Source organism: Anomalospiza imberbis, chromosome 5, assembly GCF_031753505.1.
Source record: "Anomalospiza imberbis isolate Cuckoo-Finch-1a 21T00152 chromosome 5, ASM3175350v1, whole genome shotgun sequence".
NCBI lineage: Eukaryota > Metazoa > Chordata > Aves > Passeriformes > Viduidae > Anomalospiza > Anomalospiza imberbis.
In genome coordinates, this window is record NC_089685.1 from 3,085,292 (window position 1) to 3,106,209 (window position 20,918).

The 20,918-nt window shown below is 49.0% G+C and overlaps 1 protein-coding gene across 1 annotated transcript in view; it reads left to right on the forward strand.

The window, feature by feature from the left end:
• PODXL (podocalyxin like) overlaps window positions 1-20,918 on the forward strand; it is a 45,357-nt gene that overhangs the window by 11,286 nt on the left and 13,153 nt on the right. Inside the window, exons 2-3 of the mRNA XM_068189389.1 lie at window positions 17,731-18,555; window positions 20,617-20,768. Of these exons, the coding sequence (XP_068045490.1) occupies window positions 17,731-18,555; window positions 20,617-20,768 (977 nt within the window). The remainder of the gene's footprint in view (window positions 1-17,730; window positions 18,556-20,616; window positions 20,769-20,918) is intronic.

The window sequence follows — 20,918 nt, forward strand, 5'->3', positions numbered from 1 at the left end:
TTCTCCAAATCACAGCTTCAGTTGCTGGGGGTGATTTAGGGCAGCCAGTTTGGGGGCCGGGGAGGGGGAAGCTTTTATTCTGGCAAAGGAAGTGGCTCAAGCAGGGTGGAGTGGTGGGAGGGTGGTGAAAAGTAGAAATGTGAGGCTGGGTTGGTGGCAAGAGAAACAGGGGATGTCATGATCAGTGTGTGCATTTATGAATGCCCTTTACAGAGGGTTGGGGAGGGAAACACAGGAGTCCAAACTGATGGGTTGAGAAAGGAAAAAGATGGTTTTCTTCTTAAAAAAATTCCACCTGTTCCTGTGTTCCTATTACTGCACCTGGCCACGGGCAGCTGATAGCTGCACCTGGTAAAATTTTGGGCATTTCAAGGAGTTTGGATGTCACAGGAAAACCCCAGGGGAGCAGTGCTCTTCCTCCCTGATCATGTTAGAAATGAAAATTCCAGCATTTTGTCAGCATCCTTGATGGAAGTGACCTGCCCCCACCAACAGCTCCTGCAGGAGTCTCTACACTTAATCCCTGGCCAGCACAGAGGCTTTCAGCATTGCAGGACATGCCATGGACAATTGGAGGGGCTCTGGATGGGTGCAGAGCCCCAGAACGGTGGTTACTGGTGAGAAATTCATGGGGGCACTGTGGAGAGTGGGTTATTTTGGACCAGACCCAAAGCCAAGCTCTGAAGTGGTCCCACTGCCTATACAGCTCTCCGTTATCTCTGCTGTGTTCTCACACAGAAAAATCCCACTGCCAACCCTGATAAAATACGGCAAGGGAAAAAAAAAAATTAAAAATAAAATAAGTCAGGAAACCACCAAAAGATGCTTCGTGTGCCTTGGGGGTTTGATGGGGAACACTGGGGGGACAGCCACGCCGAAGGAATGCCGGCTATTTCGGGCTGTGTTTGTGTTTGAGCAGCAGGAGGAGGAGGAGGAGGAGGAGGGTTGCAGCTCCTCGCTTTTTCTGTCGTGAGAGCCTTTTGCGTGTCTGGCAGGACAGCTCCAATCTGATTAGGAGGAGGCTTGATTAGGAGGGGGCTCGCTGTGGGGGCAGCAGCAGCAGCGATGGGGGGATGGATGTAAAGCTGCTTTCCCCGGGAGCAGCGGCCGGGGGATGCCCCAGCTGGCCTTTTTGGGACGGTTCCCTTCTAATCCAGCTCAGAAGCAGTTTTGGGGCAGGGGTTTATCTCTGTCTTGGCTGGTCAGATTGGTACCCTGAGGTGCTGGAAGAGGAGTGTTGATAAAGTGGATGGGTGAGGAGGAGAGGCACAAGGAAGCCTCTGTAGGGGAACTGCCTTTGAAGCTGGATTTTGGGATCCCACTTTACTTATTTATTTATCTATTTATTTACTCCCATCCTGAAGGCTGACATTCATCACAGTGAGGGGGAAGGTAGGAAAAGTGCAGCCCATGAGGCGTTCCTGCAAGGATTTCATCTCAGTCTGAGCAGAGGCACTCACCCCACAGAGGAACAGGAGAGAGAAGGGGCGGTAAGATTTTGTCTCTGCTCAAGTCTGACAAGATCAGATGCTCACAGCCTACGTCTGAAGAAATTAGAAGCATTCCTGCCTCAGGAATTTATTTCTTAGAGGATTTTTTTTAGAAAGGAAATGGAGGAAATATTTATTAGCATTTGTTTCTAAGACCCTCAGATGTCTCAGTCCCTGTTTTAAGCACCAAGACTATTCCTTGCTGAGAAGGACAATTGTGCCTGTAGGGAGAATTCCCACTTTTCTCCTCACAAAAGGCAAGAAATAGCTTGTTACAGGAACTTGGTGCCACCTGCATCTCTCAGGACTCCCCAAAGCCAATGAGTTGCAAATTTTCCCAGTCTGTTCAAGCTATGGCTGTTGCCATGAAACTGCCAAGACTGGGGAAAGAAGAAGCCCTCTGCTTGATAATCTAGATTAGGAGTAAGGAATTTGTTCTGTAGTAATAAGGATCAGCTTTTGGATCTGCTTGGATTTGGATTTGAGCTATCTTCCCAGGGGTGAGGGTCTAACATCCAAACACCCCGATGCTGTAACTCATCTCCATCACACATTTGGGCTGCCCTCCAAGCATCAGGGTTAGGGTTAGGGTTTGCAAGAACAGGCTTGGCTCTACCCCTTGCTTTCCTCCAACACCGCTCCTGCTCCTGGTTGGGAGAGCTGATTTGAATCCTGCAGCAGCACAGGACTTGGCCATCTGCTGCATCATCCTTAGTCCCAAAATGCAGTGCCTGGATTCCAGTACATATTCTATTTATTTGGCTGCTCTGCTGTGCAGAAACTTCCTGGGCAAAGGACCTGGTGCTGTTGGTTTGTATCATTTGAGCAACTCAGCCTCTCATCAGTGACTCTGTGGCCCACATTGAAAGGTCTGGGTACTGGGAGGGACCGGTGATGGAGAAGCAGAGCAATTCTAGGCCAGGTTGAGTGGAGCTCTGGTCTAGTGGGAGGTGTCCCTGCCCATGGCAGGAGGGCTGGAACAAAATGATCCTCTAGGTCCCTTCCAACTCAAACCATTCTGTGATTCTGTGATGATTCTGTGCCAGCCACCAGGGCCAGGAGCGTGCCTGCACCACAGAGCAGCGTCTGCAGTACACAGGCTTGCAAGTTATTAATTATCTAAAGCAATCAGTTGCTAAGAATTTAAAGCAAACAACAATCAATTATTGAGAGTTATCAATAAGCACTGCTAGAAGTTGTCATTTGCTTTTGATGGCTCAGCTCTTTCTTGCCTCCGTGGTCAGCAGGCTCAGGGCTTGATTTCTGAGTGGTGTCCAGCAGCATTTTATCCAATTATAATTTCCAGAGATGTCAGGATGAGATGGGGCTCAGGGCAGCGAGAGGGTATTTTTGCACAGCTGATTGTGCTTCTCCAAATGCACATTTGAAATGTGTGTGTGGATTTTTCAGCTCTGTTCTGCCTAGCTGTAATCAAGGATGCTGTTTTCAGATAGTTTTGGCAGCAAAGCCATGCTTTGATTTGGCCAGGGATCACTTGCAAACATGCCAGGGATGTTCATGCAGCTGCAGCCTTCACCAGAGCAGGGGCTCCACTGCCCAGCTCCAGGATTACAACCAGCAGCACCCACTGAATCCCAGTTCAGTAGTTCAGTACCTGCCTCTCCTCTGCTCTGCTGGTGGCTTTCTGTGGGTCCCATCGTGTCCCTGCCCTCTCCTCCTATCTCCAACCCCACCACGAGTCCAGCTCAGTTTCCTAAAAGAAATGCCCAAGCTGACATGTCAGAGTTTCCCAGGTGAGCCCAAAGCAGGAGCTGGTGTCTGTCATCCCAGGAGCAGAGGAACTGGGATATTATCATCAAGCCCAGTCCCACAGCTCCCTCCTGTACCCAGAGCTGCAGATCCCCTCCAAGGTGAGAACTCAGCCTGGTATTTGCAGCCCTGATGGCCTCTCTTAGGAGAAAGAGAACGATGATTAGCAGCAGGGAGGGGACGCAGCTCCTTCTTCCTTCCTGCTTCCTTTGCTCCCTTCCCTTGCCCTGCCATAGCCTTCCCTGTGGCACAGCCTCCAGGCACTGCCCTGGAGAGAAGGTTTTGATGGCAGGGAGATGTTTTGGTGGTAGGGAGATGTCAGCAAAGCCCTGAGCTCAAAAGGTGACATGGACAGGGTCTGTTCCATCCAGACCACCCTGGGTGCAGGTACTGTAAGCTTTGCTTTCCTCTAGATACCATTTAGGTTTTTCCTCCCTGACCAGCAAATCTCTTTGTGCTCAAACTCACTACCTGTCCAGGGAGTTTTTGGAGAGCTGAGTATGACCCTTGTTATGTGCTGTATTTTTTTTTTTTTTCATATATTACTTTTTTTTTGCTGGAGTTTCTCAGCACGCAACCACGCCATTGAAACCTACTGTGTGCAAAGCGTTGCATCCCCAACCCAGTGACATCCCACAACTTCCCATGCTCTTCTGCTCAGCTGTAACCACGCAGGAATCTCACTCCTTGCTGGGCTGCTGGGTGGACAACATTGTTCCCCTATTGAGTCATTAACAATGAGGTCATTGGGCTGGAAAGACAATGTCATTCAGCAGCCAAGAACCCAGCTGGCTGATCCCGGTTGTGTCTCATCTCCTATGACAAAGCCACTTTTAATTGACTAATTAAAGCTTTTGCAGGCTCCATCTTGGAAGGGATGACCAAAATAGACATTGTTCTTTGTCAGCATTAAGTCAGGCCAGTTGGCTGATTAAGAAGCAAGACCTTTCTTCCTTCTCCACTTTGCCACTTGCTGTGCAGGCCTTAATTCCTGGTCCTGGCAATGGGAAAACCTCCTCAGAGATATCCCACCATGTGTTGCAGAGCAAGCTGTTTGAATGAGGCCCCAGGGACGTCAAGAAAGCTCACCCAAAGCCCACTCAAGCCACTTTGGGTGGCCTCTCTGTGTTACCATCACACCTTTTGTTGGACACTTGATATTTTGGGTTCCCAGCTCCTGTAGGAGTTTGATATTGCCCCTAAAGCCATGGCCTTGGGGTGCTCCCATACCCTGTAGGCCTCACAAGAACAATTTGATCCACTGGCTGTGGGCCAAGGGCATTTTTCTTCCTATTTCTGGGCCATCTTTCCCTTTATGTACTTTTTGTGTGGTGCAGTGTAGGTGGAAAGCAGGGACGTGTCCGAGCACTGGCAAGAGACGTGCCCACAGTAAATCCCTGCTTCCCTCAGCTGAGTGCTCCTGCACTGCCAGGACCCTCACTACTCTCTGAATGAAGATGATTTGAGCCCTGAGACCAGTGGCCACTTCTGCTCTTTGCATTTCTTGCTGTCACGGCTACTCTGAGTAATACCATCCCAAAACCAGAGAATAAACGTGCTCTGAGGGACTCTACAGGACAAACGCTGTTTTGTGCAACTACCATGCAATTTCCATTAAACCCTCAGGGTTTTTTCAGCCTGCAGTGTGATTGTCTCAAATCAGATTTATCTCCTTTTTGCTACCCAGGCCCTGCTGAGCAGGAACGCTGGGTGTGTGTTTACCAGGGCCGGTGTCCCAGCCCTAAAGCACAGCAGCCGCTTCTTTTGAAGAACACACAAAGCAAGGAAGAGGAGCAATTGTTTGGGAGGAAGTTGAACCATAATGTAATAGACTCCCATGGGATTTACTATTAGTAATTATTTGTATTGCTCTGGCACCTAACCAAGGTTGTGGCCCCGGTTAGAAAGGTGCTGGATCAGCCTGTAGATGAAGACAGCTCTTCTGTCCAAAATCTGTCCCCTCTTGCAGGTACAGGTGGGGAAACTGAGGCAGGGAGAGGTTGACAAGTGTAACAAGGGTTGTTTTAGAGATTTGTGGCTCAGCAAGGAGGTGAGCCAGCACACAGTGCTTACAGGAGCATCTTTCCTCTCTGGGATAAATCCTAGAATGTGGAATTGCAAAATGGTTTGGGTGGGAAGGGATTTTAAAGACCATCTCGTTCCATCCCCCTGCCACAGGCAGGGACACCTTCCTCTTGACCAGGTTGCTCAAATCCCATCCAACCTGGACTTGGACACTTCCTCTACTTGTGCTGCTTCTAGTTCCGCCTAAGAGGCCATTGGATACCAAATATGCTGTGCTGGAGGGGCCTGCCCTGGGACAGCACTGCAAAAGGTAGTTTCTCACCATCTGTGCCTTTAATAAGTGATTTTTGTGATCATGTGTATTATTTTAAGGAGGGGAGGAGTAGGAGCTATCAAAGAACACACAAGTGCTTCAAATGGAACCTGAGTCCCACTTCTCCTGAAAAACAAAATAAAACAAACAGCAAAACAAAAAGCTAAAATGGATTTCTCTTTCTGTAAAACGGGCCATTTCAGGAGAGTTAAATAATGAAGCAATTACAAATTTGCCAACAATAGAAGCTGATCAGATTACACGGGCCTGTAAAACCAGGGCCCTGTAAAGCCAGATCGTCACTGGAGCCATTTGGTGGGAAAGAAACTCAGTGCCAGACAGTCTTTAAATAGTTTTGAATAAGAGGGAGGGTTGGCTGTGTCCTTCCCTTCCGAGGCTCTCCCCACCTAAAGAATAGCACCGAGCCTCCTGCCAAGTCCAACGTGTCCCGTCCATGCCCGAAGGCTCCACTCACAGGCCCAGTATATAAATATATGTAGGTGCTCATACATGCAGTGTGTATATATAGAGCTTCCCGATTATCTGGGAAGACCCCACCCTGAGGGAGGTGTGGGTGTGGAACTGGAGGGAAAAAAAAAAAAAAAAAAAAAAAAAAAAAAAAAGGTGGGACCCAAAATAGCACCGACACACACAAAGGATCCCAAGGAAATGTGGAGCTCTCCTTCACGGCATAGACAGGAAATCTCTGGGCTGCTGGCTCGGTAACCCCAGCTAGCCAAGGTCATGGGGGACTGATGGTGGTGGAGGGATGGATCCTGACATCCATCTTCTGCAAAAATCGTGGGATGAGGGGTGTGAGGGGGAAGCTCTTATATCAGTGATGATTTGCAGGTGTCCCAGATGTGCCTGTAGAGGAATCTGTCTCCAGCACAGCCTGAAAGAGAAGCAAAGTAGACAGAACTGGGGAGGATATTTAACCAGGAATCACCTAAAATTTTACTTAGAGAAGATGGGATGCTTGAGGGCATCACCAGTGCTTCTTGGAGGTGGCTTCTATGTCACTTGGCATCACTTGTGTCTTTCACATCACCTTAGAGTGTCAATAAACCAAAGATCTCAGAATCACAGAGTATCTCCAGCTGGAAGGGACCCACAAGGATTATCCAGTTGAAGATATTTCAGGTCATCCTCTTTGGGCTCATCCTGGCTGGGTGGGTAGTGTGTGAGATGGACTGGGGGAGGCAACGTGACTTGCCACCCAGAAAAGTAAATTTGCTGGCTGGAGGACGTAAATTTGGGCTGATTTGTGACTCATCAGAGGTGCTGGGTGCACAAAGGAGGGTGAGGCTCTAGGCCTTATCCTGTCCCCACCATCTCTTTTCCGCTGGTCCATTCTGTCCTCGGGATAGGCAGGCAATGTCCAAGACCTGCCCTGAGCATGGCCCCAGGGGACTGGCAACCTCCCCAGAACATCCAACAGTGGGGGCAGGAGCAGGCAGAGCTGTTGCCTGAGGGCGATTCCTGCTGTAAATCTTTGGGGGAGGTGGAGAGGAAAGGGAGGTGCAAGAAGCAGGGGACAACGTGTCGCAGTACCACAGCAGCGCCGTGTGCCAGCACAAACTCACCTCCCACTCACCCGTCTCCATTTTTACCCTTGTACAAGACCAGTCTGTGACCAGGCTGAGGCCTCCTCATTCTTTTGGGTTTAGGGTCTCTCCTCCTGCTTTCTGCCCCTCAGGGCTGCAGCTTGGACCTCCTGCGTGCTGGGCCTGCAGCTTCAGCCTCCAGCTGAGGAGGGCATCCTCGGTTTTGATGGCGCAAGTTTGGGCTTTAGATCCCTGCTGCTAATACCAGCTTTAACGCCGCTCTGTGCTCTGGCTTTGTCAGGCTGTGAGGGTCTAGGGAACCCTGTCCTTGCACTTGGGGTTGATCCTTTTCCTTTAGGAAGAGCCCTCGCCACAAGAAAGGGAATATTCCCTCCCTTCCTCTTCCTCACTGCAGAAATTAGTGACACAAAAAGCGAGGGGAGTTTTGGCTGCGCAACCAACCCACAGGAGCTCTGCTCCACAAGAGCCTTGTGGCCCTCACTGCCCGTGGTATAAAGTCTACACACGTCGCTGAGGCACAGCACCCAACTTGAGTGACACTGGATGTGACAACTCTTCCCTGATGGCAGCCAGCTGGCGGAGGTTCAGCTGGCAGAATGAGTAGCTCGGGGCCAGCTCCATCCCTGCCTTGCTAAGCATGAACCCAAATATGGACCCAGCCAGCTGGAGAGGAGAGCAAGGTGAAGAATTTCATTCCCCTGTGCCACCCGACAACTTGTAGGGTGCTCTCTCCACTGCCATCTTTGGTCCTGCCTTTCTCCATGGCAAAAACTGAGAAAAACTGAGTTCCAGGGGGACCTGACTGTGGCCTTTCTGTAGTCAAGGGTGCTTATAAGAAAGATGGTGACAAGCTTTTTAGCAGGGTCTGTTGCAATAGGACAAGGGATAATGGTTTTAATCTGATCAAGGTTCAATTTAGATTAGATACAAGGCAGAGATTTTTGATGATAAGGGTGCTGAGATGCTGGCACATTTTGTCCAGTGGAGCTGTGGATGCCTCATCCCTGGAAATGTTCAAGATCAAGTTGGATGGGACTCTGAGCAACCTGATCTAGTTGAAGACGTCCCTGCTCATTGCAGGGTGGTTGCACAAGATTTTAAACATCTGTTCCGACTCAAACTAAGCTATGATTCTATGATGTGACATCAAAAATGATATCAAACAAAGCTTTCCATGCCCAGGAATTAGGAAGGGCCAACCTCAGCTGGAGAGGAAGGTGTGTCCCATCCCTGATGTTTGGTCAGTGCAGCATTTAGGAGCCTTTTTCCTGGGGACCATCACCAAATTTCTCCTGATTTAACTTTCCTAAAGTGCATCAGCTCCCCCTCATCAAGTTTAAGAGCTGAAGAGAGTTTGATTTAACTTACTTCATTTGGGTTAAATTAAATAAAGACGGATTTAAAGCTGAACAAGAGTGGCCACCTGGTGGGTTGTGTGCACTTTGACTAATCCACTCTGAAATCATACCTCCTTTTAATTTTAGATTAATTTTTTCTGAGTACCCCTGTGTAGACAAGCCATCAGGCTGTATAAAGATCAGCTCCTGTCTCGCAGGCTCATGTCCTCGCTCCTTCCCAAGCTGTCTGGAGTGAAGTCCTCCAGGAAAAGCCAGCAAGGATGATTCATCTTTCAGGGGTGAAAAGCAGAGGGAGAAACTTTTCCTCTGTCTTAATGAATAAATCTGTGTCCTCAGACACCCTTGTTGGTGAGCAGCAGGGCTGGAGAAAGCAGGTCAGGTCCCCAGGAGGGGCTGTGGATATGTGACAGTTCAGCCCTCAAGAGCAAAGCTGATGCTTTGGCCAAGCAGTTCATGGTGTTGGCTTCTCCAAAGGTCTCCTGCCCACCACCTTGACAGTTCCACAGCTCCTTAGTGCTGGAATCAACTCATGGCCCAGCCCTCAACCTTGGGGAGAGGTGGTGAAGTTCCTCCAACCCTTCTTCAACCCCGGAGAGATGTGGTGAAACTGGATGGGATCCTCATGTGGTCAAGGTGGAATTCCCAATCTGGCAGCCCCAGTCTTTAGGTTCTTCTCATGGACCTGAGATTCCTGTCCAAATTCAGAAAAATCTAGACTTTTAAGCTATTTGCCTTTTCTTAAAAAAAAAAAAAAAAAAAAAGGCCTTTTCACGTGCTCATGTCCACAGACAAAATCCTGAAAGACCATCTTAAAGACTTACAATATCGAAGAAAAACCCCAGATATTCAGTGTATAACAAAGCTCTGTATTCTTACAGCTTTCCTGTGGTTTTCAGTGTTGTGTTGACTCACAACCACTGCTTTGGGACAGAAGCTCCTGTGCTTTACCTTGATCCAGAGAGATTTTTCTGGCCCATTACTTGGTGTAAACCTTGAGTTTCTTCCAAAGTCCTCTGTGACTTTTGCAGAAATAGAGGGGTCTCAGGGCTAAATGTACCAGACACTGTGTCCTTCAGCGATGGGTGATTGATGCTCTCTTGATACAGGCCACAAATCCTCCTTCAAAGCAGCAAGGTCATCATGGGACAGCTCCACTCCAATGGTACAAAGGATTCGGGAGAGGACAGGAGAGTGGACACGCCCTGTGTTTTGGAGAGACTGGCTGGGACATGAGGCATTTTTGGCTCGTGCTCGCCCCGTTTCTGCTCCAGCAGCTCTGGTGCCATTTCCTACACGACAAAGTGTTTCTGGCTGCAGAGACCCCAGCTCATTCTGCAGCCTGGGAAGGGTGCAGGGCTGGAGCCAGGCCCCTTAAAAATCCCATCATGGATAGGATGGAAATATCCTCTTTCCCCTGATGGAAAGAGGATGATTTCCAAGCTTAGTGGGGAAAAATGCCTGTGGGTTGCGTGGATAGAGGTGGGCACAATTATGTGTTTGTTTGATTCCTGTGAAGGATTTCGGAGCCTTCATTTTCCACAGTGGTCTTCCTGTCTCCTTCTGATGGTTTTTTTGTCTTTCCCCTTCACTTTTTAGATAGCCACAGATTTTCCATGAGAAGAGTCATGGAGACATGATCCTAAATAGGATGTCCTATGTTTATCCATAAGAGAGGCTGGACTTCCCACTGCTGGCATTCTTCACCACTGGCTGGAGCTGGCCATGGGATGCAGAACAGCCTGGGATGGACTAGCTGAGTCCACTTGAGTGAAAAATGCCACTGATCACAAATTTCTGACAAACCCCAGACTCCGAGGAGAAATTCAGAAGCATTCCAAGGTTTTTGAGAAGGTGGGAGTGAGGAACACTGAGATATTCCTGCTCCCTCAAAGCCACTGCCTGGTCATTAATTAGTGCAGCAAATGCACCCATTTCTGCCTCCCCAAATGTGGTTTAGAGGGACCAAGGGAGTGAAGAGGAGACGAGTCAGGGCTGCAGGAGGAGTGTGGGGAGGTGTGCCTTGGGATGATTATTTTTAATATTTGTCACACTTCCAAATGAAACAGCAGACAAGCTGAGCTGGCTCAAACACTTGCAGAAAGAGCTGATGGGGAATTTGTTAATGAAGCAAGTTTGTCATCAGAAAATGCTGGTTCATCAAAACCTGGGTTCTGGGGACATGTGTTGCAGTCCTGGCAGGAAAAGTGTATCAGGCTGTGGGTAAGTTTCTTGGTTGAAACCAAGGAGGTTTAAAAACTCTTGTGTGAATAAAATAAAGCCAGGCAGATCTAACAGAGAGGATGAAGCAGCCAAAGCTCACGTGAGGTTTGCTTCAAGTCCTGCTCTTTGGGCTTCAGGGTTACTTGTACTTGGTAAAAATAGGGAAAACTTGATTTTTTCACAGTTCTGTAAGCAGAGTGGCTTTTTGGCTACTGTAGAGATGTGATTCACTGCAAAATGCTGCAGACTCAGAGTCCTCAAGATGATGCTAAAATGCTGTGAGGACATTCTCCATATCTCCTGCCGAGGGGTATCTCCAGGCTGGAAGTGGAGTAGGAAGCCCTGGATGCTCCTCTCCATCTGGAGATGAGGCAAAGCTGCTTGGGGCTTGAAGCACATCCATTTCTTCCCCCTGCCCTGCTCCAAGTCCAGACAGTAAGGGTCTGTTGGGAAGGGTTTTCAGGGCAGAGGCTGTGGCTGTAGAGTCCTTCAATTTGACAGCAGAGAAGAGGGCATTGTCAGCATTATTGCCTCGACCTCACTGTCACTTCCATGCACAATGTGAAGAGCAGCAATTTGAAGAGTTTTTTTTCAATAGAGTCTTTTCACAGCGGGGCAAATGAGGTTCCCTGCTGACAATAAACCCAATGGATTTAAATCAGAGTTCAGGCACACTCATTTCATAGAACCACAGAATGGTTTGGTTTAGAAAAGACCTTAAAGATCATCTCATTGTAACCCCTGCCATGGGTAGGGACACCTTCCGCTATCCCAGGGTGCTCCAAGCCCCATCCAGCCTGGCCTTGGACACTTCCAGGGATCCAGGGGCAGCCACAGCTTCTCTGGGCAACCTGTGCCAGGGCCTCTCCCCCCTCACAGCCAAGAATCCCCTCCCCTGACCTGTTGCCCACACTTCTTTGATGCAGCCCCTCCCCAAGTGTTATTGCAGCACTAATAATACCCAGCCATTAGGTCTCACCTTTTGCAGAGCAATTCTGTCAAAACTGTTCTGCAGCAGTTTTTATTCTGGCAGGGGTTTGGAGAGGACATGTCTGCACTGGATGATTGGACTGATAGATTAGAGGCAAATGTTCTGGCAGCTGCTGTTGGACCTTTCCCCATTCTCTAACCCAGGAAGCCAAGTTGATCTTTGGCCTGGGTGAAGCCATTTCATAAAGCTGATGGTGAGGCTGGCAGCAAAGGGGTTGGGTGATGCTCATTAGGAAAGCATCCTAAGACATGGAGAGTGCCAGGGTGGTGTGTAAAATGTCCTTGTACCACATCCCTCACTAAAATCTCTGCAGGCAGCTCAGGAAGACCCTGTTGGGATCTCATCTCTCCCTAAGCCAGTGGAAGGGAAAGAGCCTCTGCACAGGCAAAATTAAAAACCCTGTGAAGTAACCACTTGCTCTGGTAGCTCAGCTTAATTCCAGGATAAATAACACTACTCTGTGATATTCTGCCAATCTGATCCCTCTCACAGTTTCAAAAGGAGGTGACAGATTTCCTGTCCTCTGCAGTGACTGGGCTCCGCTGCACCTCAGACATGGCTGCCTTGCAGCGGGTGGACAAAACCCTCCTTGCTCCCAGGAGCTTCTTGCAATGCAAAGAAAACTCCAGGAGCTTCCTCACTCACTTTGGCAAATGCTGTCCCCTAGGAAAGGCCACCCCCAGAGCCTCAGCCCCTGCTTTGCCTTTGATGAACTCAACCCGCTGCCCCTGTTCAATCAGGAAAGGCTGCACAAAAGGGGAGGAAAATAGGAACTTCCTCAGGGCCTGGCTTACATCCCTTCCTCTTCCCTGGGTTGCTCAAGCTCCTTAGCTTTCTCATCCCGCCTCGGGAGGATTAGGAGCTGGCTGGTGTAAGGCTCCGAGCCGGGCTCAGCCCGCCGGCATGGGGTGTGTCACCCACCATTTCCTAAGTTATTCTTTTGAGTTTCCTTTTCTCACTATTAATAGAATTTCAGCCAATATCTGAGCTGTTTCAACAAGGTGGATGGGGGGAGGCAGGGGGAGGCGTTACCAAAATAGGAAGCGGGAAGCTGTTGGGCAGGGAATTAATCAGAGGAGCTGCGTGGAGAGGGAATTAATCCCTGGCTTTGGGTGGGCTGTGGGAGGATGGACGGGACGTGTCCTTTCACTTTGCATTTTGAGCCTGTTTGATTATCTTTTTGCGCTCCAAGCCTTGACCTTTTCAAAAAAGCTTCTCCCTTGAGTGTCTTCCCCAGCCTGCAAAATTCCAAGTTCTCACTGCACTGAGGTTACAACCAGAGCATCACTCCATGGCATGGTTAAACTGGAAGAGAGACACGTGAGATTATTAGATATTAGTTGGAAATTAGTAGGAAATTTCTTCCTGTGAGGGGGATGAGGCCCTCAGAGAAGCTGTGTCTGCTCCATCCCTGGAAGTGTTGAAGGCCAAGGCTGGGATAGTGGAAGGTGTCCCTGCCCATGGCAGAGGGTTGGACTAGAGGCCATTTAAGGTCCCGTTCAACCCAAACCATTCTGTGATTCCATGAGTTAGAGGTGGTGCACAGCAGCTCAAAGCTGTGTCTGGAGCTGCTATTGCGAGGAGCTGTGTTGGCACAAAGCAGCTCACCTTTCCTTTTACATTTTGGGTGACTTTTCACATCCCACCAGCCCCTGACCAGAGAACTCCCACACCATCCCCATCCACACCCACAGGGGCACTTCCAGCCTCCCAAATGGGCTGAAAAAGCTTGTCTGGGTAATTAGCAATAAGGGAAAGTTGTGTCCCCTCCTGGCTTCCCCATCCCAGACACACTGTATCGCAGGCCCAGCCATGGGATACACGTATCCGGACATGAAATCATGTTTTTGCAGCGCACTCATTTCCTCCTGTTTGGCCGCCGAGCTCGCGGATGCGTGCAGGGATCGCGCCCTCCTCCCACAGATCTACCCCACACCCAGCACCAGAGGTTTGGGGTTTCTGAGGGACACATGCAAGAAGAGAAGCGCAGACCAACCTATAGACTCACTGCAGCCAAGTCAAAGCACCCCCAGTAGATGCTACATTGCTCTCCTCTTCCCTAAAATAGGGAATTGGTGACGGTCCAGAAAAGTGAAATCAAAAAAGCGGCCTTGGCCAAAATGCAGCCAGGAAGGTCAGGGGCAGGTGTTTTTTTCTGCCCTCTGGAAAACAGGGTGAGGGACTCTGGCTGAAATTCAAGTGGATTTTCTTTTGAGAAGGGTCTCCTCTGGGTAAGGGAGTGATAACTTTGAGGATCTCTCCTCCTTCCTCATCCTCCTCCTCCTCTCTCATAGATGTCTTAAATCCTTTTATCTCCGGGCTCACGGCATGAAGGGATCACTTGTCCCTTGCAAAAGGACTTACTGTATCTTTTGTGAGTGATTTTCATGCTGAAGGGGCCCCAAACATAATCCTGTCCTGTCTGGCTGTTCTTACCAGGGGTTTTCTCCTCCTTCAACCAGATCCTTTTCGTTTCTTCTGTTGGGGACAGTTGTCAGGCAATACTGGCCACCAGCCCAGGCAAACAGGGGCTCATTACCAGTTATTACCCCTGAGTCCACCACTGAATTTTGGTGCAGGTGGCCAGCGAGGGAGGAAGAGATTGGAAAAAAAAGCATTTTCTGGCATTTTAAAGAGATACAGTACATGTGGAAGGAAAACAGTGACTCCTGGGACTGTGGTGCTTGTTCCGTAGTTGTTTCTGTTTTGGAATTAAGTTTGCAATGGGTTTGCCTAAGCCAGGTCTTCTGTGGGTGGTGATCCTGCAAGACACCAAAAAAAAAAAAAAAAAGGCAATTTTTCTAAATGAAATGCATTTTTTCCCAAAGCTGCAGTGAGACAGAGTCCCTGGACAAACAACAACATTAAGCTCAGAGCAATAAAGCTGCAGGAAGGTATTGAGCCCCAGGACTGCAGCAGCACCTTGTGCAGCAGCAGTGAGAAAACAGTGAGAAAGCAGTGAGAAAACAGTTTAATTTAATGCAGGATAGAAAAGGTAAATTTTGCTGACAGAAAGGTGCCCCAAAAGCTGCAGGAGGGGTGTGGAGATGGATGTTGCTGCTCCTCTGTGGGAGAGGACCTTGCCCAGCTGTAGCCACAGCCCCTCTCCACTGGTGTGTTGTAGGTCCAGCCCATGATGCTTGATCCCACTTAAATCACTGGTCCTGGCTTAATGAGGAAGAATAAATGGATTTTTAACATCTCTTGACCTTTGTGAAGAGAAACACTATAAGTGGATGCAGAGATACAGAAAGATAGAATACTAATGAGATTTTTGGGCACCAACTTGAGTCTTGGTTCTTCTCCAAGTCATTTTTTTGGGAATTGTGTCACTCTGTGTCCCCAAAAAAGACCCTTTTACCACCCCAGCCAGGACTAGCCTGGAGGATGTCACCAGATCTCTCCATTAGCAGAACAACCCCTTGCTTTGGGCTTTTGCTCTCAGGGTTTTTTGTTTTGTTTTTTTTTTTTTTTCCTAAAAGTGGTAAAAGCCTATCTGTATCTCCCCAGGGTGGGACAGGAAAGTGCTGGGGCAGGGATCCTGGTTCCTTGGATCACAGGGTGGTCCCAGATGGCCACCAGGATTGGCCTAGAGCCAAAGCATGGTCCTGTCCCCTTCTCTTGGGCTAAGTTGAATTGAATTGTCTTTCTGACCTCTGTTTGGAGCCTTTAATTTCTGCCCCTCTGGGATAAGGCTGGGGCGTGAAGAGGAAATGAGAGCAGTGGGGGATTTCCTCCGTCCTCCCTTTCAACTCATTCTTTCTTTACATCTCTTTTGTATTGTTTCTACCATTAGGGGATTTTTTTGTACCTCTTTTGTTGTCAGACCCCCTGTCAAACTTTTACACCCTATTTATGGAACAGACCCGTTTTGTGGATGCCTGGTGTCTCCCCAGCTTGGTGCAAACATCGCTGACAATTCAAGCCACACAAATTGATAACACAGCTAAGGAGGTGGTAGATCAAAACTCCCTCCTATCTTCGGCACCTGGGGTTTATCTGTCAGGACCCTGTGATGGTGTTTTACTGCTTTACCTCTTCTTCTCCTGCAGACAGTGGTCAGCCTATAGGAAATATGACTTATCTCCACAAAAGCCCTCTTCCTGCAGATGTAATGGAAATGTTTTCTCACAAGCCAAGTGTTTCCTAAAATAATTCATGATGCTACTTTCAGTTACACTCACATCTTGATTGTGTTTCCAGGAGTGGCTGCCCTTGGTGGCTGGTGAGGAAACCATGTTTTGGGAGGAGATCTGAACTTTTACAAAGGCATGGAGTGACACGACAAGGGGTGATGGCTTTGAAGTGACAGAGAGCAGGGTTATATGGGATATTGGGAAGAAATTCTTGTCTGGGAGGATGGTGAGGCCCTGGCACAGGTTGCCCAGAGAAGTTGTGGTTGCCCCATCCCTGGAAACGTTCAAGGCCAGGCTGGATGGGGCTTGGAGCACGCTGGGATAGTGGAAGGTGTCCTTGCCCATGGCAGGAGAGGTTGGAATGCGATGATCTTTGAGGTCCCTTCCAACCCAAATCAGTCTGTGGTACTATGATTCCCCTGAAATGGTCAGGCAGTTGTATGAGCTGATCTGTGTAGGTCCATTCCAACTGAAATATTCTATATTCCATTCCTTTCCTTTCCATTCCCTGTTTGGATGCCTATGCAAGGCCCAGCTTTAGCTCCTCTGCTTCCTCCAAACCCACTCCGTCCCCAGGCAGTTCCCACAGGAACTCAAACTTGTTGCAGCTTCCCAGTCCCAAATCCCACTCCCCAGTTCCTTCTCAAGCCAGATCCTGACATAGTGGAATTAAATTTTCCCAGCAGAAACTTGAGCTTCATCAGATCTTTGATGCACAATCAGTGTCAATAGACAGGCTCTATAAGACAAGATACTTTGCCTGTGTGCCAGCACAGAGGAACAAAGCAGATCTCTGGAGAGCAGCATTAGGCTAAAAATCAATCCTTGGAAGTGTGACTCCTGTTTTGGAGGGTTGGAAATAATATATGAATGCTTAATGGAAAAAAAAAAATATATATATATAGTAGTTCTTCTGCATAGTCCCCAAATGGAAGAACCTTCTCCCCAAATCAGGTCATTGCTTTTACTCCAGAGGGATCCATGGATAAAGTGGCTCAGCCCATGTTTCCTGAAAGGTGAAAAATTAGTCAAACATTTCCAGGGGTGAATTTGAGCAAGAGCCCAGAACTGGTGGTTGCCACATAGGGAAATTCTCTGTGGCCATTAATGGAGCTCCTGCAGTGATTACAAACAGAATAGACCCAGTTTTTTTTTGGTTTAGCAGTGAAAATACCCCATTTTGGCATCACAGCACATGGCAGAGCTCTCTGCAGTGGGAGAGTTCTCTCTTGTCAGGTGAGTTGTCCTTCAGCTGCATCCCCCACTGAGGAACAGCTTCATCATTTGAAAGTTTAAAGTATTCTTCAGAAACCAAACACAGATCTCTTTGCATGTGATAATGTGAGGTAATTGTTTGGGCTTACAACAATTAAGGCTTCCAACCTTAATGACTCTGTGATTCTGTGTCACCTTATCCCTTAAGGAATGTGGGAGACCCTCATAACAGGGATGGACACCTGCAGTCAGTGCATCCCTTGGCTGTCCCCTTACAAGGGCTGGACCTGCTTTATTTTGGGAACCACTTGCAGGGCTTTGCATGGAAGCTGGTGGACCTCTCATCTGAGGGAGACCTGTGTCCTGAGACCCAGCAGGCTTTGCTCCTCCTGCTCTTGCTCTAAAGTCCTATTAGTTTGACTGTGTTAGGAGGTTCCTCTTGTCCTCCTCTGCTCTACTTCCCGCTGGACACAGTGATGCCAGAACTTGGAATTTGATATGACTTTGGAGAGCACTTGGCAAGCCCTGAGTGAATGACTCGTGGTTTATACCAGTGTTTACTTCTACAAATACACATTCTGAGGGGAAACCAGGGGCAGTCTCCTTAGTTCAGCGTTTACTTTGGCGTTTTTACTTTTCCCCAGGTGTCAGCTCTCAGGATGATGCAGATCCTCCAAACCCAGGACAAACCCTGACCACCAAAACCACAGAAACCACCACGGTGACCACACCTGCTAGCAAGAGCACTAGCGAGACCCCACTAACCACCACCTCACCACCTACCACACTCCACACCACCACCACTACCACGACTCAGCCCGCTGTGGTAGCAGCCACCACTACTCAAAGCACCACCATTACAACCAGCCCGGGAACATCGTCGTCCTCCACTACCGCGTCACCTACCACAGTGGCAGGGACCACCTCCACAACACCGAGGACCACATTGCCTGCCACCACCAGCCCATCCCACACGTCTGGGCAGGACAGCTCTTCACACAGCACCGCTAGCCCCCAAACCACCCCTGCTGCAAGCTCCACTACTTTGAGGCAACCCAGTAGTACTACAGCCAGTGCAGGGAGCTTGGGGACCACTGCTGCTGCAAAACCTGTCGTCACTGATGCAACCAGTACCCCAGGAGCTGTAGGACCTGTTGGCCCATTCTCTCCCACCACAGAGCCTCCGGGAAAGCAGCCTTTGGATCATTTGCCTAACACCACTGTGAGCACCACAGCGCTGGGAACTGACCCTTCCCAAAGCTCCAAGGAATGTGTTGTCCCTCCTGCACAATGTGCCACCAAGCAGCCTCCTCCTTCTTCCAGTTCTCCAGCCCCTTCCACCAGTCCTGGAAGCACCAACACTTCTGTTACCCCTCCGACTGGATCCTCATCCCTCACCACCACTCCGATGTCACAACCTGGCAGCAAAGACACGGTCCCGGCAGCCACCATGACAACTCCTGGGGCAGGTAACAGGAGAGAGGAACCTTGGTTTCTTGTGGTGGGAGGCCTTTTTGTGTTTTCTCTTCCTCTGGCTACCTATGCACCTCCTGCCATTCTGGGCTGTCTCATTTTAGGACTTTCCTGCGCAGTTGTCTGTGTGACAAGCGCGTGTTTAAGTCCCCGTTGTCCTCAGTGGAAGTCGAGTCAATGCAGTCGGTGAAATTCAAGGAATGAATCAACTGGCAAAGTGCAGGCATTGGCTTTTGGGTGGACCAAATGGTGCCTGAAGCACCATCAGCTGTAGTGGCTCGATCTTCAGTGACGGCGAATGGGAGCAGCGGCGCTGGGTCGGGAGCTGAGGCGGGAGAGCTGGGGAAGCAGTGTGACAGCCCCCGGAACGCTGCCCATGGGAGATCCCTGGTGCAGCTGACAGCTTAGGGAAGGCTGTCTGGGCATGCACAGAAAATGAGCTTTAGATGACTAAGGAGATTTTGTGGCTAAACTCTGAGTTTACCACCCCTGAGGAGTCTGACTTTGGTAGGACGTCCATCAGTGCTGCGGGAGGGCTTTGGCTGCTGACTGCTGTCTAGGCAGCATTAGGAGTGTCCACGTGTTGTTTAGGACCTTGCTGAACACCATTAAGGTGTTTTCTCTGACCTCTGAAGTTTTACAGTCATGTTAGCTCCTGGGTGTCCTGGCCAGGCACAGTTCAGCCTCCCAAACTGGCATTTTGTCTGGTAGCATTCACAGCTGTGGGACTGTGAGGGCTCCACGGAGCCTTCCAGATTTGGCTGGGATTGTGGGTTCAGCTCACATCTGGCTCTGAATAAAAGCTGTGATTATACCAGAGCCCTTCATTATCTTCCCCTGGAAAATGCTCTTCTTGACCCAATTTCCAGTTACCTGGAATACAGAAGCCACTCAAAAACCATCTCCATCCCCCTCAGCCTCTCAGCTGTTGGCATCACTAAGTGGGCCAAGGTTTTATTGCAAGTCCATCTTTACTGGCTTCCCCCAAGTCATGTTTTCATGTGTGGGCAGGAATGAGGTGAAATGGATATTTTCATGAAGGATGTTTCTTTTTCCTTTCTTTCCCCTCCTGAAGGATCATATATAAAATTATGTTAATTCAAATTGGGCCTCAAGCATTAAGCCTGAAGAGGTCTAAAAAACCCTTCATATTTAATAAATAGCTGGCAGAATGCATTAAAAACAGATGGCTTTGGAATTAATTCTCTCCTGGAGCCTTCAGAACGTGTCTGGGAGAGAAATATCCCTAATTTTTTTTCCATGGAAGAGGTAGGAGTCCCGAGAGCAAACAGGCTGTGAACATCCTGTGGCATTTTAATTCTCTTTGTTACCACTTTAGGATCAATTAGGAAGCCAGGGATGAAGATCCATGTCTTCAAAGGGATCTGGGGAGGCAGGAGGCTGCTGTGCTCCTTGCCCTACTCCCACTGCACAAACAATTTTAAGATGATACAGAGCTTAACCAAGTCCTCAGAGGTGACCTCTGGTATCAGAGACACCTGAATGGGGCTGGTAGATCTGAGACTTGTGCCCTCCTGCAATACCAGGCCTGACACCCCAGGCTGTCTCCTGTAGAACCAGGCACTACTTCTAAGCTTGTGACCCTGGAATTTTTCCATGGAGGTGCAGTCAGCAGAGGTTATGGCATTACATCCCCTCCCAACAGAGGCGGGTGGCAGATCCTGGGTAGCCGGGTCTGCATCTGCTGAGGAAATCTCCGTGGGAGACACCCCAAATAACATGAAAGGAGGGTCACCCCATACTTCTAAGTGATTACCCAGCTACCCACACACAGCCATCCAATGGCCTTTGTTTCCTCTCTGATGAGTTTCAGCAGCAGAAAGTAAAATCAGTAATCAGATTATTTTCATATCGAATTTTTAAAATATACAAAATTAAAGAAGCAATCTAAAGCCTCTCCAGCACAATGAGCTTCAAGGTAGAACTAGAGATGAAAACTGATTTTGAGGTGATCCCTAACAGGGCTATGCCATCTGTATCCTCTATACTGTGTCAGTGTCTGTCTGCTTGTTTTTTGGTGCATACTGGGGAGCCAGACCAGAGTACCCATGACGTTGGATCTGCCAAACCCACCAGCACCTCCCAGAGCCCTGCCAGTGCCCAGCCTCCAGCCTCAGGGGACCAGACAGACCAGGCAGAGAGCTGCAGTTCTGGCCACCAGCAGCCCAACATTTCTTCCGAAAATGAGGTAATGGCACCAAATGGGAAGGTGGGCACCTCTCAGTGGTGTTAATTTAGCTGCCATCCCACGTGCACGTGGAGTCTGCAGCTCTTCTCACTGTTTCTGTGACACAGAGAGAGACCTGCCAGCAAAGCAATTCCAGGTTGTAGAATCACA